The 19,888-nt window shown below is 39.0% G+C and overlaps 1 protein-coding gene across 1 annotated transcript; it reads right to left on the bottom strand.

Moving 5' to 3' along the window:
• Positions 1-1,101: 1,101 nt before the first annotated feature.
• On the bottom strand, positions 1,102-19,274 carry tbc1d19 (TBC1 domain family, member 19). The gene is made up of 21 exons (XM_078276391.1): positions 19,084-19,274; positions 18,844-18,916; positions 18,686-18,731; positions 15,873-15,948; positions 15,623-15,697; positions 15,244-15,307; positions 14,163-14,209; positions 13,715-13,825; positions 13,510-13,582; positions 12,701-12,739; positions 10,981-11,093; positions 9,031-9,105; positions 8,065-8,127; positions 5,824-5,908; positions 5,569-5,613; positions 5,323-5,355; positions 4,994-5,103; positions 4,773-4,864; positions 3,499-3,614; positions 3,233-3,303; positions 1,102-2,287 (listed from the first exon to the last, which is right to left on the bottom strand). Exons 1-21 carry the CDS (start codon positions 19,177-19,179, stop codon positions 2,213-2,215), a joined length of 1,578 nt encoding a protein of 525 aa, XP_078132517.1. The 5' UTR covers positions 19,180-19,274; the 3' UTR covers positions 1,102-2,212.
• Between the last annotated feature and the right edge of the window lie 614 nt (positions 19,275-19,888).

Genomic DNA, 19,888 nt, shown 5'->3' with positions numbered 1-19,888 from the left:
CTCTGGTTCATTGGCATTTCTTTAAACCAATCATAATCGTCATGGGCGGCGCTAAGCTCAACATGGAGCCGCTGCAAAACAGCCTCGGAAAGGAACTTGTTTTGGTGGAATATGTACGTTCAAAGGTTGTTTAGTCATGAGTGATAAAACTCAGATTGGACAGATAGTCTAGCTAGCTATCTCAATTTACCCTGCAGAGATCTGAGGAGCAGTTAACCATAGTCCTCATAAATCTAACGCAGTTTAAAATTCCAAAACAAAGAAAGCGGAAGGAAATGGACATTGTCGAAAATACATACATCTGGCGGAATCTCCTGCGGCACCGGAGCAATCCCAGAAGTGGAACGTCGAGGATATAGACTACTCATCTGTAGTGTCTCCCCATAACATGGGCTGCAATGGTAAATTGGCATCACAGATTTTTTGTATTTCCCAATACTTTCCACCACTAGGATTTCTTAGGACTTTTTATATGTTATAGAGGAGACTGTTAGGATTAATATACATTAATCAGATTTTCTGTTGCAATTTGTGGGAGATTCACCCCTTTTTTCTATTAGTAAGCTCACCGTACTCGATACGGCTTTCAACGAGAAATCTTTCAGCAATGGCCAACCTCACAGTTAACCTGCAGTGCAACACATCAGCCACTAGGAGGATCTTATGAGTGAACTACACCGCAGGTAATCGTTGTCTCAGGAGGAACAGACTTCTGGGGCCAAAGGAGGTGCATGATAAAAGAGTCAGCTGTAAGTGTCCTAGTAAACAGGTGGCAGATGTAACAGGGAGAGACGAAAGAGAAGAACAGCATAATTCGATACGAGCCCGCAGAGGGGGCTGCAGGGAGGAAGGCAGCCAACAACGAGGGAGGAATTGAGCACATGCACACACATGTAGGAGGAGGGCGAGTGGAGGGGGGGGCATGGGGGTTCAGAATGTCAAGTCCCTCAAGGCTGCTACCTGTCACTCACCTTTTCTGCCCTAATGTGAGCTTCGAAAATATAGTACGCCCTGTCCAAAAATTGGAGAGAAATATCCAATTAAGAAGCAGGAAAGATCGGGCAGCAAAGTACTGAAGCAAGAACGACTAAAAAGCTGCCAAACATTCAAAGGACTAAGCCTTTTAAAGCTTTATTCAATAACCCAAGGAAGCAATTTAACAACATTTTATTTAAATTTTTTACAATTGTGTTATTTGAGGTCGCAATGAACATTAAATGTGTTGAAAGACATTGGCATTGACTGACAAAGAATACTGTTAATAATATAGAAATATGATTTGATTGCATTAAAATTAAAGGTGAACTACACGGTTTTTAAAACAACAAAACAGGTGAATATATTTAGGAATTAAATGCATCATTTTAAATAAATGTTCATAATGAAAACAATACTGGCAATGGAGGTGCTTAATGTCCCTTAAGCAGTAATATGCAATTTCTTCATAAATACAATAAATTGTGTGTATACACAGCAGCTTTCAAGTTACATATTAATCCAGCTTGACTATTTCTGTCAACACAGTGGTTCACGCTAATGCTTCCAGTCTCCTTATTCATCAGCAACAGCATCATCTAATAGCGTTCTAACAAGCAGGAGCTACAGAGCAGAGTAAATTGCAAGAGCTAATTAACACTTCATTAGCCAAGCTTGGAGATACTGTTGTTCTCTTTTGCACGCTGCTATCGCGATACAATTACTGTTTCATGCAACTGGTCTTCTAATGAGCTTCTCAACTGATCCAAGCACTGCTGTGCGTATCGTGTTTCCTGCAGAGCATATGGCTTAGGGAGGTTAGCTTAACTGGTTTGTAGACTATACTTACATACTAAATAATATGATTAATCATGCACAAGTTGAAGGAGCTGATGGGATAACATTTCACTGGAATTGTACCTCATACAATTTCATGTGCCAAATTAAATTGATTGATAAAATATCTAATAACATAATAGCAGGTATTCCCTATGTATGGTGCATTAATGCTAAAAAGGGATTTGGCTTTTTGTTTGAACTAGTGCAAGATGAAGTCTGTAATGTGTGTAGGATCATTATTTCTTGATATCCCACACTCTAACCTGGTGGTTCTTGATGGATGATTGATAGTGTTGGTGTGGTTGTGGCATTGCAAAGTGGCATTTTTGGAGTGTCTCTTTATGCTCCAAGTGGTATGTACGTACCACTACTCATATTCCTGTAGTTCCCCTGCTCCTCAGATGGCGGTGGCAAATAGAAAGATCTGGATGAGCGGCATGACTTTCAGAGTTGAAAGGTCAGCGAGGACAGCCTGCAGTGTGTATGTCAAACAAAACACAAATAAGAATTGTCATCTAAATTCACACCCCTCCTGACCAAAGCAATCATACCTTCGCCCACTAAGCCCATGAGAAGGGCTATAAAGCACACCCTCACCCAGAGACATATTTCAAGATCGGTAGGAGGTTAAAATTTAGGAACACTATCATGTTTGGAGAGAGGGTTTAATATTTCAACACTGGGCCTGAGGTTCTAAATATAAGATTAGGAGCAGTATGTTATGATATCTTCTATCCGCTGGGGCAGGTGGTAAATGAGCAAGCAAATAGTGCCGGCCAGCACCTTAGAGGAGCAGATCAGCCTGCCGCCCCATGCATCATATTGTAGTTTAACCCTTTCACCCTCAGGGGAAGGGGTGGATGGGGAAGCGAGTGAGGCGACTCATTGTATGGTTTACTCTTGGTTTCGTAATATGATAGTGGGACCACAGTATGGGAGTGGATGCGGTATACAGACCACGCATGCACAAGAATAACATTACTGGTTACTATAATAATGCAAAGCAAGTGACAGTGTAGAAGCTAAACGAGGATGCACTCATTTAGCTATTAACACATTAGATATTAACATTAAAGTTATTAACATGATTCTGCGTAAAAAGATGGCATCAGTTAAGGCTTGTCCAATAGTCTTTGTAAAATAACAAGTTTGTTCCATTTCAGTGGAAAGTGGTGTTGTGATAAGAGGCAGATGACTGAGGGAGTGTTGGCAGGATGGCACATAGGGAGGGTTAAGAGGGTAAGGGGTTCTTAAGTGTCCAGCCAGCCATTTTTTCAGACGTGCATGCAGAAGACTGGGTTACTGGTACTGGCTGGTCATCAACAGCTATTTACAGCCTTGCAGGAGTATGTGGGGGACAAGGAGAGGACTAGAGTTTCAAACGCACACACACAAGTCTACTGTGAGACGAACATACCTCAGCTGAGGCCAGTGACGTCACTTCCATCAGGTTCTCAGCACGGAAAGCAAACACGGCGGCTGCTAGGACTAGAGGAGGTGTGCGTTTGTGTGTATGGGGGGGAATCCGAGAGCAACGGACATGTAGAAGTAGAGGATGTCATATGGGGAAATAAGGAAATAAGATAAGTATAGCAAGGGATTTGGAAGATTGTAATAATGTCCGTACAAATATCAAGGCTATTACTGCAGTTTGTAGCCAACTATGAATGCAACCACTCTTACCTGCAACTACCTCCAGTGAATCGTAACCCAGGATTCGGTCCCAGAGAAGAAGCAGCTGGTCAGTAGACAGATAACCAGAAAAGGCACGTACCATCCACTTAAAGGCTATGCGCAACCTGGGGGCAAAACCATTACATCTTAAGGATCCAAGAATAGGTGGTTTATTTTTATTAGGAAATTGTGATTCCAGTAATTAACCACAAGATGGCAGCAGCTTATTACAGAAATAAGACATGTGTGCAAGGTGTATGTGCCTCCTATTCTATACAACAGCAAAACACAGAAATATAATTTAATTTTAAGAACCTGGATAGAAAAAGACAGATAGTTATCACAAAGGGCAAAAAAATGTTATGGTCAACTTGAGTTGCTGTGTAAAGGGCGGAAGATGAATATATGATTTCAATGGAGCTGATGGTAGGGAAGGGTAAGTCTCTTAGCTGTATCACTGCAGACAGGTACATGTGCAGGAAGAACAAGTCATTCATGATAGTAAGTTGCCATGGCGATAAAAATTGGTCACATACAGATTTCACTTTAGGAAAGGTGTGCCCTAAAATACAATGAAAGAATACAGAATAGCAACACAAATACTGTACCATTGTCACATGTATCCAGTTGTGGAATGTAAGTAACTACAATTACTCAAGTAATGTACTTGAGTACAAATTTGAGGTACTTGTACTTTACTTGAGTCTTTTCTTTTCATGACACTTTCTACTTCTACTCCACTACATTTCAGAGGGGGAAATATTGTACTTTTGACTCCACTACATTTATCTGACAGCTTTAGTTACTAGTTACTTTACAAACTTTAAAACACGTGTAGTTATAAAATATCATATTTTATTTTAAATTAAACTACCCAACAATATACAGGCTTACACTTAAATTATTAGCCAATTAAACACTTAGTTGACTGACAGAACTGTTTGGATCGTTTCCAGCTTCTCAAATATGAGGATTTTTCTGCATCGAGTACTTTTACTTTCAATACATTTTCCTGATGATACTTTGATACTTTTACTTGAGTAACATTTTCAATGCAGGACTTTTACTTGTAACAGAATATTTTTACAGTGTGGTATTAGTACTTTTACTGAAGTAAAAGATCTGAATACTTCTTCCACCACTGCATGTATCATTGTTTCGAGTGGAAAGATAGTTAATGTACTGTATGTGGATGAATTACTCTTTTAAGTTTGTCATTCAACTGTTGAGCGACACAGGGCCACATAGACAGGGGGATGAAGCGGTGTGTGCAGGCTACTTACGGCTGCGCCCCAATCTGTCGAAGGTGGTAGAAGAGCTGAGGCAGGTGGGACTGGAGCAGCCGCTCAAACTGCAGGCACAAAGACACAATCCCCTGCAGAAACACATGTGCACAAGTTTAGCATATGCATGAAGATAGATGTCAGGCATTAATACACAAACAGAATATTTTGATCTTGACAGTTTGCAGTAGTTACAAAAACAACATAATCGCTGAGTTTACCGAAGGAGAAGAGGAGATGGAGTGTAATCTGAAGAAGTAGCGAATGTACATTTCCCTGAATACACTGTATAGCTTGGATGGCTCGTTGTACAAGAAACACAAAGGTGCCACTGTGGGACAAACGCACGCACGCGCACGCACGCACACACACATACGCGCACACACACACGCGCGCACACACACACACACACACACACACACACACACACACACACACACACACACACACACACACACACACACACACACACACACACACAGTTATATCCTGCTCCTGCAGTGTTGCTCCTGCAAGTTAAGTGTGAGAACTAACTGCAAAATATACTCACCATACATTGAAAACCCATGAAAAGGGATTACACCTGTGCAAATTAAATGTTTCAGTCAGAGCAGTTAATACACAAACATTTATTGTATTAGCAATGTAGATAAGCAGCATATAGTTTTGTCTTCATACAAAACTTTCACTGATGACCAAAATATATGTGAATAAGTAAGAAAATATCTAAAAATATTGTATTTTTGTTGTTTCCTATATAAAATAATATGATGTGAATGTAAAGTTGCAGGCTCACCGTTGGGAGGATAAACAACAGCACACTCCTCATCTCCTCCTCTACCTATTAGACAGACACACAGATCAATCACTAAACTGGACTTACAGCACAGTGTAAGGGTTTCCTAATCACTACTGCCATGCTCATGCACGGGTATCTGTGTGCAGATACGTTGCACTAGGTCATTTGAGTTAAGTGGCACTCCTGTGAGTTAATGTGATGATGTGATGTGTCTAAGCGTGTGTGTCCTTGGTGAAGGCCACATCATCTCACCCTGGATAAAGGATTTGGGAGGAGTGGCACTGTTGTATTTGAAGTGCTCCAAGACGGCGGTGTCTCGGGAGAAACACAGCAACACCTGCGAACACACAGGCTTGGTATTACATGCTCACACCCATACACACATGTATGCATGGATTACTTGCACAATATGTAATAATTATCCTTGCCTGACGACAGGGGATGAAGGAGACATGTAGTTAATACACTGGCAACAATACCTTGAGCAGCCTTGCCCTTCCTTTTGGGTAAAAAATCTATTAAACCAGCACACCCGGAGACAGCGGTAGACATTAACAGAGCCTCAGGTAACAGATTGTTTCACAAAATGACCCTATAAGTGGGAGCCCTTTCCATTACAGTCCAATTTATGTGCCTTTTTGAGAAATTATTTCATTTCCAGAGTTTATTAATAGGAGATTACTAGAAACTAAAATGAACGCCTTGCGGTTGTATTCCTCCGCCAACCACTCAAGTTGTAGTTTACATCCATGTCTGTCCAGACTAAAATAATAGTGTATTTTTTGGCGAAACATGGATGCTTCACACACATCTTCAACCCGGCAGCACAGAAGATCTTTACAATCACCATGGTTCCAAGGTGGGCACCCACGATTACTGTCACCAATTCAGTATCTGAACAAATGTCTCCCGTTCTGTTCCTGAGTTATGGCGTTGAATAATGGCCAGAAAAGTGTTTTTGCAGAACATTATGATGCCACAGTGAAGTTAACATTGGACCTTTTGGATATAACAGTAATCACTTCATCATTTTATCCTATTAGACATTAGATTTATGTCTAATAGATTTACATATTAGATTTGTGTAAAATCTTGTCATAATTAGTTTATGAATTCTTGAGTTATGACCAAAAACGCATTTTGTGAGGTCACAGGGACCTTGACCTTTGACCTCCAAAATCTAATCAGTTCATCCTTGAGTCCTAGTAAGACATAATGTCTCCGGACAAGGCTGTCGCCAGGGCAGAGGCATGACAACGGCAAATGAGGGCAATAGCACGTGAATCTAGGCTGCCTCTTGTCTGAGCTAGTTGCCGGGTACAAAAACAGGGTGGTCTACCGTCAAACTTCAAGTATTTTTGTCTGTGATAGATTGTATACTGGGAGGCAGCACAAAGTTTAATAAATGTTCATCTTTAAAAACCATTAGTTGAATGAATAGCTCCGTATATGTTGTATCTAATTCATGTAATTTGAAAGACCAGAAGGGCATTTTATTTAGTATAAACTCTAAACTCTTGTAGAGGTACCTAATCAGGTTGAGACCATCTATATCCTGCAATGAAAGGTATTTATTTTAATGAACCATAAATGAACACTCCTAAACATCCACAATGTGATGTCTCTTTAAACATTGGGATGGGAAATTGCACTTCTTTAAGCTTCCTATGCTTTCCTCAAGCATAACTTGTGTGAATCCACACTCACCCCACAATGAGTGGATTCTTTCACTGCCTAGAGTTTCCCCATCAGTTAATATTGACCGTGATAACGGAGCTTTGTTCTTGCTACACCTGTGTACTCATCGGTTAGCCACGCCAAGGAGCATGACATATTAACAGCTGCTGAATAAACTGGTTGCCGAGTATATATGCTTACATGCTCGCTATCAGCACCAAAGGCAAACAGAGCGATGACTACCAGAGAAGCTAGAGATCACAGGCCGTACCCTCGTCTGGGATGAATAGGTAACTTTAGGTGAAGAGGAACGCTGTTATGCAGTAACTGTTCTTACATGACAGTGACAAATAAATCATTGGCAATGCTTAAGCTCTTATTTAGTGGAATGAAGATGTTTAGTTTTGAATAGCCAGTGGTTTCATTTAATAATTTGTAGGAGCTCATGTAACTATGTTGAAATACTGACTTCTTAAATAGTGATAAAGAGCTATTACCCTTATAAAAAATAGTCAAGGTTTAAGTTTAAGAGTCAAGGTAACATGCTTTGTGTATTTAAGGTTCGGAAAACAAACAATTATGTGCTAAAGTTAGAACAGTTTTAGTAATTTAAAATGAGAGATGTGTGTATGTGTGCTCTCCTCACTGGTTTGATGAGGGCTCAGTTGAGATAAAGGTGATTGTTGCCTATTTTATTATGGATATTTGATGTTATAGAGAACACTTAAAAATTGAAACAGAAGTTTATAGGGCAAGAGTACTAATATGGTAAGTAATTAGAAATGAAGAGCTGAACTGTGAGAGAGCAGACCCTACCTGATAGAGGAAATCTTCAAACACAAAGTAGTAGTCGTCATTACTGGCGGTGAGCTTCACATCCTGGTGGGCAGGGGATTTGGAATTAAATTTGATCTCAAATGTCGAAGAAGAATGTAATTGTAAATGTTACAGCTAACAGCTAATTTCACTAATATTAGAAAAGAAAAAGAAAACAGTAGGTACAATAAATATGTATACAGAGATTGTGTGTATCAGAAAATATTTCCAGGGAACAACCTTGGTATTAAAGTTAATGTTACACAGGACAAATGTCTTGGTGATGGGACTCAAATTCACTAGAAAACCAAAGCTTTCAGTGTGATTATAATAGGGGTGTAAGAAAAAAATCGATACACCTGAGTATCATGATATTTTATTTTGCAATACTGTATAGATTTTCAAAAAGGCAATATCTTTTGTTTTTTACGTTTAAAAATATTCACGTAAGACAGTGGTTCACGTTTATGTTGTGTTTAAACCCCCTACCGCTAGATGGCTATGCTGAGACGCACCACTAGTGTCCTTGCCTAACAGTGCCTAGCAGTGCCTGACTTTTTGCTAGCAGCTAACAACGTAGCTATGGCTGAACGTGAGCTATGGCTGGCCTACTTTAGCATATAACAATTAGCTCACTAAGAACCTGTGAACCACAATCCCAAACTGGTAGTTTGATTTTCTGTGTACTGAATTGTTTACCTAAAGTAAACTTCTTTGACTTTTATGAACATCATGTCTTTTTTTAAATATTATTTTTTCTAAAATGATACTTAAAAAAAATCCCAATATATCGCCTTAGGCACAGTATCGAAATATATTGCAATATATTGAATCGTGACCCATGTATCGTGATACGCATCGTATCGCCAGATTCTTGCCAATACACAGCCCTAGTTTTTAATTTACTGTAACATCTTGGCTATGCAGCTTCATAAACATAAACAGTGACAGTGTAGAGGAGTGTACCTTATAGATGAGGTTGTCCACCAGCAGGTCATGCTGTATAACTCCAGCCGTCAGCTGTTCATAATGCATCACATCCTAGAACGGCAGAGATCCAACATGATTTATGTGTGCAATAACTTGCATGAATATTATACCCAGATCCCTGTATGTGTGGTCTTGTTGATGAATTAAATTGTTGACACAATGTTTGTTTACAAAGTTGGTGTTAATCCTATAATAGGATTGTCTGGACAAAGTGAATGTCAGTCTGATAAATATGGTACGTAAAAGATCACCCTCTTAACAAATACTGTTAAATCGAGTCTATGTATTCTGACGGCGATGACAGAAGGATTAAACCAAGCTTAATGAATGTGTTTCTTGTTTCCGAACACATGGTTAAACTCAAACGTGTCTCCGGTTTAAGACAGGTCAGATCAGCGCTGCGGATGTGAGGAGAACAGAAACAGAGATGGTCATTTTGACAGCTGAGGTAGAAAACTGAAACCATTATGGGAATATGGACAGCATCAGTGGAAGATTGAAAATAAGTTAATAAAATACTTGAAAGTGATTATATATATTGGAAATAAGGGTCACGGCAGTTCACTACTGCAATTCGTAGAGAATAAAATCTACCTATAATGAGGCAAGACGGCAGAGAATAGTGACCCCACCCAGACTAGGTCTTCTCTGACAAAACTTGATGAACTCATTCAAAGTTATTTTACGTGTATTTAACCTAAATGGCAATAATTGTTTTTTGTGTTGGATAAACAGACAAGGAATCTCACATTAATTTTTGGTGTTTGTAAAGCAATGGTCGGTCATCTTAAGCAATTAACAAGATGCAGGTTACACAATTGTGCACTACTCAAAAAAACAGAAGCAATGCACATACTGTCCTTAGCCAACTCTGACTGTTTAATCTGTTTGCCCTTGAGCCATCCAGAGCCATGCTAACACTCTCCAGACCTCAGTAAGTCTCCCTCAGAAATCAATCTTCCCATGACAAGCATTGTTTTATCGACTTGGCCTCAACGGGGGGGATTCTGGACTCCAGCGTTTACACAGCACTTTGCCACACAGGCAGGCAGCTGCTCTGTTTGGGCTAACAGTGCTAAATCGCCAGTATTTGATTATTTTAGCATTTGTACACACAGGACAAGCCACAGCTAAGATAAAGCTAAGATAAACAGGACAGGGGGTTAATACACAGACTATTTTGCAGGTCAGTTGGAGTCTATGTTGGTTTTTACTGTACAGTGTAAATCCCAGAATACAAAAGTAACAGTCCAATTGGAATTCTCCACTGAAACAAATACACAAGAAGCCCAAAAAAGATCTGACCATTAACTGTGAAAACTTCACCTTGTAGTTTGGGAATCACTGCAGCTGTGTGCACGGCTGCTTTATTACAAACACTGACAGCTGACAGCCGCCACCAGAGGGGCGTACCACAAAACAAGTTCAACAGAGCCAGGCTTTCTTAGTGTTAGCTGTCTCGACAAAGTCTAAAACCCCGATCAGAGATAACGGGTACCACAAAGGTGGTTATCAGCTTGCTTTGTCAACTCGGGCTTTCATCCTCAGGCTCTGTATTTTTCTGTGGTTTTATTACTATTGTAACATTACAGCTCAACAAGCTTGCATTTATAACGTATTCCCTCAGCTGAGAATCTGTATCACTCATAGATTCGCTATTGACTATAGAGCGACAATTACAAAGGAGGTGATTACTAAAAGGCGCTTTTTAGCCGATTTCAATCCGAAACTCTGACTATAACCTGCCCTGGACCAGATTATCCGTGTAGCATAAGTTACCATGGTGATGTAGCCAGGTTAAAAAAAAAGCCACTTTTGTGACACTCTGGCTTTAGGCTCAACATACCTCGCTAACCCACTAATTTCACTTCAGGGTACACCCCTTAGGATGCTACTCTGCTGTGTGTTTGTGTGTGTATATAGTACCTGTGGCTGGTTAGTAGAGTTAAGGATGAGGGCCCACAGGTCTGCCCGGAGCCCGGTGGAACAGCCCTGCCTACTGTACTGCTGCGCTGCTGCACTGTCCTGCTCCAACACCACTGGAACAAAAAGAGAAATTAAATCAAATTATTATTATTTTTTATTAAGTAAAAACAAATAATAAATACACTTAATTAAATGTAATTAACATGAATTGAGTTGAAATACATGCATTACATCAAATAATATTGAATTAAGTTCAAAAACACATAAAATAAATTATATTAAATCTATTTGAATTCAATTTAATTCAATACATTTGACTTGCCAACCAAGAATGCATCTGACCAACAAGAATTATTAGAAAGTCTCATGATTTGCTGGCAGAATTACATAATATGTACAAACAGCAGCTGGGAAAATGAACACCTGCATTGAATGACCGCACAACAACAACGCTAAAACTGTAAAGAGGTTTGTTTTCAGGGATGACCTCCATTAGGGCAGAAATAAAATGTCTTTCAACAGGGATCCAAAAAAACATAAAATAAATTGTGAAAACTACTACAAATATGTCATAACACTGATTAATCATATATAAAAACTCAAAACAAGACATTCCAATAATGGTAATTATTACATAACTTTCCAAAAAAGCACAGGCATGTGCTGGAAAACAACCTCTCCCATATCTCCATTCTATCCTGAATCTCTGTTGTGACAGTAGCCAAAAACACAAAGCCCTTGAATTAAGGTACCAGCCAGTCATAAGATAAACGGACATACTTCACGGCTCTTAAATTTCCTTTTTGAGTGCACTTAACATTTGGCTGGGGCTACAAGTCAGAGCTCGGGAGCCAACACACAGCCAACCTATGGTGAAATAGTGGGTCAGGGCTTTGTGGCTGTGTATATAAAATACTGCTTGTGTTTTTAAGGCTCTTGTCAATTGATGTCTCATTGGTGTCCATAATAAGGTTAGTGTTTACACTGGATTCATAGCAGGGCAATGAGATAAGACATATTTTGTGCCGATTACTTCACCTGAGACAGCGAAGAGGAGGATTCATTAATGGCAGGAGCTGACCTACGTGGTGGTTAGTGAGTGAGTCGCACTGATATTTCTAAATACACTGGATGTATTCTTTCATGCACTCTATATGCAACTAATGCATCTTCACAACATCTTTATAGCAGTGGCTATAAAAAGTATTCACCTCTCTCTTTCAGGTTTCATTCTTTTTAAAATATTATTTAGATATATTTGGCTATATTTACATTTGTTGACACTGATCTCCAGAAAAAAAACTCTGTAATGTAAGAAATAAAACCAGATCTGTAATGGTCTGAAGTAAGTACAAATATAAAACACAAAACTACAAAACAGAAGGCAGACTCCAGGCTCCAACTGTAGCCTCAGGTTCCTTAACTTAATATTGAGTTAAAGAGAGGGGACTAAATCAGCACTAATGATGACTAATGAATAATGATAATGTATTAATACTCCTGGAAGCCTCTGGTTGGTGCTTTTGGTTCCGAGTTGCGTCGGGTGCTTGGACCACGGTATACCTGCTTGCAGGTCTAGTATTTGTACTTAATATCAATTTGTAGAGAAAATGTCCCACATGTATGCATTTACATACCGCAATTAAATAATTAAAATAACAGAGAACCATTTACAGAAATACATTTAGAAAATGTTTTAATCCAAGAACCAAACACTGACCTTTTTTCCCCATTTGAACATACTCGTTTTCAAACAAGTCTGCACAGAAAGACAGAACAAAGCAGATGCATTAACAATCACCTGGCAGTGGCTCAGTTTTTCCAAAATAATGCTATCGCTTTGATTTACAAACACAGAGACGGTGGACACAATTCTTTTTAAAGCCTAAACACCAGGCTGTGACAATGTCAATATCTGGACTTAACAGAGATATTGTTTGAGAAAACCCAGACAGCCGTGTAGCACAGGAGAAGCCAGAGTGGTATACACACCATTAAACCCCAGTGTTCATTAGATAAACACTTTTTTTTTGTTGTTATTCCTGATTAATTACTGCAGAACAAATATGTTTAGGCTTGATATTAAAAAGCTGCTGAATGGACATCTTTTTTTTATTACCAATCATATATTGTATGCAACATAATCGATAGGACAAAAAGTCCTCTAAAGGTGAAATACTATGAATAGCCATTTAAGCTGCCCAATGTCCAAACCAGTATCACAACTGGAAATTGTTCAGCTACACATTGTCCTGCATGCTACGTGTTATGCTGACAAGATGCTGCTGACAAACCATGGAATTAGCTGGCTTATTAAAGGAATAGTTTAACATTTAAGAATATATGGCCATTTGCTTTCTTGCCAACAGTTACATGAGACGATCAATACCCCACTCAGACATGTCAGTGGTATCTTCTTCTAATCTACCTCTCAGAAAGAAAATATCCAAGTGTATTTCCCAAAATGTCAAACTATTCCTTTAACTACGATGGCACATGAAGAAGTGTATTTGCAGTTTTTGTGAATACCTGGATGGATGTGTGCATGGTCATCAATCCCCAACTGCCCAGAGGTCAGGTTCAGCTCTGAGTAGGCTTGTCTCTAAGAGTTTAACACAAAAAACAAACAGATCACATACGTTGATTTCAAATCCATTGTGCATTTTCTGGGGCGGCAGATAGATACACACAGATGAGCAATCGCAATAAACCAGACATCCACATGTGTCCGTACCAGCTGTGGGATGTCCCTGACATTGAGGGGAACCTGGATGAGACCCCAGTGGCTCTTGACACTGACGTCCTCGCTGCTATCATGATTCGGGTTCTGCAAGCTGATTAACACCTGGGTAGAAAGCAATAACATACAAACATACCATAAAGGAATTCATTTTTTTTCTTAAAATTCCAGTTCTTCTTTAACTTAAATAAACTACACTGAATACTAATACGGTAACACTTTACTTGAAGGTATCTACATAAGAGTGACATGACACATGAACCCTAACCCTAATTTGTCATGACAAAAACCGAATTGGCACTTACTAAAAAAAAGCGCTATGTCATAACAGTTTATGACTTGTTTATAATGTTTACACGTTCATGACAGTGTCATGTCACTCTTAGATACCTTCAAGTAAAGTGTAACCACTAATACTCTGAGCTGCAAGAAATCTGCTTACCTCCAGAAAGTCTTTAGGGGCATATACAGGCCTAAAGCAAGTTAAATCTGAAGAGACACAAAGGCATTAATGTATCTCTACAATACATTAGTTGACAGTACCACTTACTGTACAGAGGACACTTTATAAGTGGTGCTTCCAGCTGATACATGGACACAATGTTTACATATGTGCTATTCCAGAACAGGTTTAGGAGCTGTAAATCCTAGACTACACAAATGAATCCAACCATGAAGTCCATTTAATCAACTTGAACTTGAATATACTTCAGAACGCATTTGTGACAATCAACTTCAATTTGGACGCTTCTACAAAAGTGAAAAGAACGGTACAGGACAGCTGAGGCACATTTCAGCCAGCTTTAAGTGGGACTTCCATGCACTGTCTTTGTACCGTGGTAAGCAATTTAAAGTGCTGTGTAATCCCTAGAACGAGGGCACATTAAGGTTTGGACAGAAGGAAGGGTGCTGCTCGTTATCACAGCTCTGTCCAAGAGTCTGGACAGCTTCTATATTCCCAATCCAAAGTGTTTATAGCCGGGGGACGGCACATCCTAAATGTTATTAAATGGCAGTGAGCTGTGATAGCATTGTTAGGACACAAGGTTACCGTGTTCTTTATAAAAGTACTGGCTTGAAGTGCAAATGGTTGGTTCCTTGAGAGGTTTTCATTGTTGTCTTCTGAGACTAAATGCTAATGCTCTTTTTATCTGCAAAAATAAAATATCAATATACTGCAAGCATTCCTTCTACAAATGCACTTTTAACATACACTTAAGCCCAAAGGCTGTGCTTTCCACCTTTGAAGACTGATATAGGCAAGAAGAAGACAGAACACCAGAATCAACTGGAAACCATATTATATACTTTTCAGATGTTGCAGAGTCAAGCCCAGTCCCTAACAGAACCCTGGATAAATATCAGATAAAGTGCAAACATGGAAGTGGTAAATCTGGTTCAGAGATGTGTTAAGCTGATACACCAGTGTCTGATTGATGCACCAGCGCACAGACGCATCAACACTAATCTTTCATAAAAGGCAGATTGCTCAGGGGCCAAACCCCTGGGTAATGTCTAGAGACCTGGTTCATCTGTGCCCATCTCGTTCCATTTGTTGGTGAGCTCCTTCTGCTCCACTGGGGGCCTCTGCAGAGTGGGCGGAAAGAGGAGATTTCAACAAACAAATGCCATACAGCCAAAACAGAACCAATCTTGGAAATGTCAAATCTGAAATATGGTCATAAATGCAATTGTGTGGGCACAGAACCAAATAATAAAACTGATTTCAAACAGCACTGCCTGCTAATTACCAGTCTGCAGCTACAGAAGCATTGCTAACTTTTTCTGACTAGCTCTAAAAGATGCTTTTTGCATTATGCAAAATTGAAGGCCTTTGCATAGAACTTGAATTAAGTAATGTAATTATTCTATGTTAGCTGTGATTGACAATATTTTAGATACCATGCGAGCCAGAGGCACTCCAAGCTCTGTACTCATGCTGTTCAGGCTTTTGAGGACACGCTTCTCCCAGCTGGCCTGTGTAAGAGAGCACACACAAACATAAACATTTGGCTTCAGATACCATGTAACAAATACCTAGGTGATAAAAAAAAAACAGCCGCTACATCTCTGAAATCGGCAGTCAAAAAAAACAGTCAAAGAGGTAGAAAAACAAGTGAGGAGTGACGGAGATAAGAGGAGACAGACTGACCTGTGCCTTGCGCATGTAGGCCAGCGGCTCTTTGAGATGCTCTGGAGGAGCTGCGGGATGGCTCGGGGGCAGCTGGCTAGAATAAGCAAACAAGAGAGGGGGCGAAGAGCGTTACAGTACAATAGAAGAAGAATTGATTAAGTAAATACAGAAAAATGCCACTGTGTTTTTGAGGGATAGAAGCCACTATGAACACAAACAATTATATATTGTATTAAGTGCTTGACAGAAGTAAACTGTCAAACAAAAAGCAAATCAAATACTGAGATTTTTCTTAAAAACAGGCAGTCAGTCACCATTAGTGTCCTGTGCATTAAGTTCAGATGAGTCAGAACGGAGTGGAGTCAGAATCTCCACCAGATGCAGCACGTCTCATGGCTTTTCCAACTAAGCATGCTCAGGGCATATTGAATGACTCAAGGTCTAAGTGCGTTAAAAAACATTCAACCTAATCTAAACACCTATAAGAGCACATAGGGCTGAGTAATGGCCAAAAGAAGGAGGTATTAGTCAAAGTTATGTCATCTTTAAAAGCAAAGCATTAAGCATCCTATGTTTCAGTCTGAGCCTCAAGAGAGCACAGCTGAAGTACACAGTTGAACACTTTTCACAGTTGAACACTTTTCAAAGCTGTTTATTGAAGTTCAAAGAGTTTTACATCTATTCAGCTATTTGAATCTAATCAAGATTACTAGAGAGAACTAAAAGGGATTATTATAGAGTAATTAGCAGTGATCTCTTAATAGCCTCAAATTCAGTGTTTTTTGCCAAAATAACCGAAGTGAACATATAAAGCCAATAATACTGAAAGGGGAAGGAGACAAAAACAAGAAATAATGTCAGGAAGATGCTGAACTGCTACAGGGGCAGATAACAATGTGAGGTACAACTATTTGTACAAGAATTGGTGCCAGGCAACTTTGCATCCAAATTATCTATAATAATCATAATAACTGAACACACCCAGTGTTTGATACTTAGAAGCTTTATCATAATTCTTACACATATCCCACTCTCTTTGGCTGAGCCAACCTGTGTAAACAATGTGCAGTATATGCAAAAAAAATAAAGACTTTTTCTAGCATATAACAATGCTTCACCTGCCCGGTGGGATGTTTATCAAGTTAAATGCATGCTCACAAGTGAAATGAACTATTACAATAAACACTTATGTTTCATGAAGTATCATGGATGTAGTTGCACATACTCAACTCTAGAAACATCCATGTAGTCCAAGTGAAAGTTTAAGTGTCAAACTTGAGAATCTTTAGGCCACTCTTTTTCTATTAGTATTCTCTAATAGTATGATTCAGGTTAAACACGTAGGTGTGTTTTACATTAAAAAAATATGCTAAGGTCCTAAAGGTGTTACAGACATTTTAACCCACCAGCTGCAGTGAAGATGATTTCCTGCACATGCATTAGGACTAATAAGCAGCGGTGTTATTAATAGACTGCATCAAGAATTGGTCAATTTGCTCCATATCTAACAAGCTAGAAGCTACCCACTCCATTGAGGGACAATACACACCTTCTCTAAGCTGTATAACTGACATAGTTTAGTTAAGTTAGTTTAAGATTTTTGTACAATTTAAAATGACAAATAAAACAAACAGCATAATGTACAGTGCAGGAAGTGGCAGAAACCCCAATGGGCTTATTTGAAGCTTTCGCCTGAATTATGTTAAAATTGCACCCTATTATAAAGAACACAAACAGAAATAATATGACAACACAATAGTGATGAAAACGTAATAATAACAAAATATATCAAATAATCACAATATCAAAGAAATAGCATGAGGTGTCCCTCTTTTTTGTCTCCTGAAATACACAAGGAAAAGAACTGAGTATACAGACCTGAGTGCATATTTTGACAGTCTATAGTAATAAAATATTGTTAATGTTAATAATGTTTGTGTATATGCTACAGTGGCCCTGAAGTGCAAATCACAACAGCAAATAGAAAAACGCAACAGCAAATCATAAAACACAACGGCAAATAGGAAAACACAACGGCAAATAGGAAAACACAACGGCAAATATGAAAACACGACGGCAAATAGGAAAACACGACGTCAAATAGGAAAACACGACGGCAAATAGGAAAACACGACAGCAAACATGAAAACACGACAGCAAACATGAAAACACGACAGCAAACAGGAAAACACGACAACAAATATGAAAACACGACAACAAATATGAAAACACGACAGCAAATATGAAAACACGACAGCAAATATGAAAACACTACGGCATTAACTTCTACCGAAAAAGGTAGAGCCTATCTAGCAGAGGACGGCCCCTCCTGATTGGACAGACGGACTTCTGTCTTTTAACAGGAAGGAGAGGTGAAAAACACGGAAACACGCCTACTTTTAACAGAGAGACAGTCCGTCTGTCCAATCAGGAGGCTCCCTCCTCTGCTAGATAGGCCTGTCATGTTTTCCTATTTGCTGTCATGTTTTCCTATTTGCTGTCGTGTTTTCATGTTTGATGTTGTGTTTTCATGTTTGATGTTGTGTTTTCATATTTGCTATTGTGTTGTCATGTTTGATGTTGTGTTTTCAAATTTGCTGTCGTGTTTTCCTATTTGCTGTTGCGTTTTTCTATTTGCTGTTGCGTTTTATGATTTGTTGAAGTGTTTTCATATTTGCTGTCGTGTTTTCTTATTTGCTGTCGTGTTTTCATATTTGCCGTTGTGTTTTCTTATTTGCAGTTGTGTTTTATGATTTGCTGTTGCGTTTTTCACTTCAGGGCCACCGTAATATGCCATTGCTTCACACAAATAACACTTGAATATAACTTACACATGCAGCTCTCTGTACACTGCATTCTGTAGCTGCCTTTCCCATCCTGTAAAACATTAAAATACGTTATCACCACACAGAAAGCAAAAAAGTTGTTAAAACCTGTTATTTGTATTGCTGGCAGTGTATGTGGTACAGAAGAATTAGCTAATACCCACCTGATGTTTTGAGAAAACTGCGTACGTCCTCTTTAAGGGACTCCAATTTTATCTCAGGTTGATGTAAACACTCCTACATAACATTTTGGAAAGAATACAAAAAAATAGACATTTTATTAGCTATGTAGCTTCTGTATTCTTACATTAAGATAAACTAGAACTACAAATGCAACTGCTCACGACACTGAGATTGACAGCAACCTGCTCGTTAGCCACATGCTAGCTAGTTACATCACTCACTTTGGCTTGTCTCTCTATCTGAGAGTGTAAATGGCTTCCTTTCAGCCGCTGCACGATCTGAGCGATGGTCAGAGATAACTCGGACCCCTCTTCCATCCTCCTTATCAAATGTTTGCGTCTGAAACGGCACAGTTTGATCTCTTGTGTACTACAGCAGCATCCGGCGATGCGGCAGCCGCCCCCTGCAGAGGTTACTTAGCAACTGCGGACAGTCGGTCAGTGCGCGTTTAGTGGAAACAAGAACCAGATATTTTGGTTCCGAGATGAAAAATCTCTGTTCCGACAGGAAAATACATACACTTCAGTTTCACAAATAATATCCTCTATGATAATATCACATTTAAAAAACACTTCACATACATTTCAGTGGTGGATGTAACTAAGTACATTTACGTAAGTATTGTACTTTAGCTCCGTTTTCAGGTAGGCCTACTTGTGCTTTACTTGAGTATTTACACTTTTAATCCACTACATTTAAGATGGAAATATTGCACGTTTTACCTGACTACATTTATTATAGTCATATGACTTGTATGATCAGATTACAACACGTTATAATCAAACTACCCAGAATCTTATAATAGATAGTAATAGGTAGTTAATATAGCTCCACCTCAACCAACTAATATAACAATCAATAAAAAGTTGCTGAATGCATCAGTTTTTACAGTCCAATAACATAATATACAATTATAAACCTTATGTGGGAAATAAACATTTTAGATTTGAGATTTGAGATTTAGTACTCAATGTACAGTATTGAGTTTGGTGAAGACTATGATTATATGTGTGAGTTGTGAGGTTG

This window comes from Sander vitreus, chromosome 19, assembly GCF_031162955.1.
Source record: "Sander vitreus isolate 19-12246 chromosome 19, sanVit1, whole genome shotgun sequence".
Classification (NCBI taxonomy): domain Eukaryota; kingdom Metazoa; phylum Chordata; class Actinopteri; order Perciformes; family Percidae; genus Sander; species Sander vitreus.
This window is presented reverse-complemented; position numbering and strand designations above follow the sequence as displayed.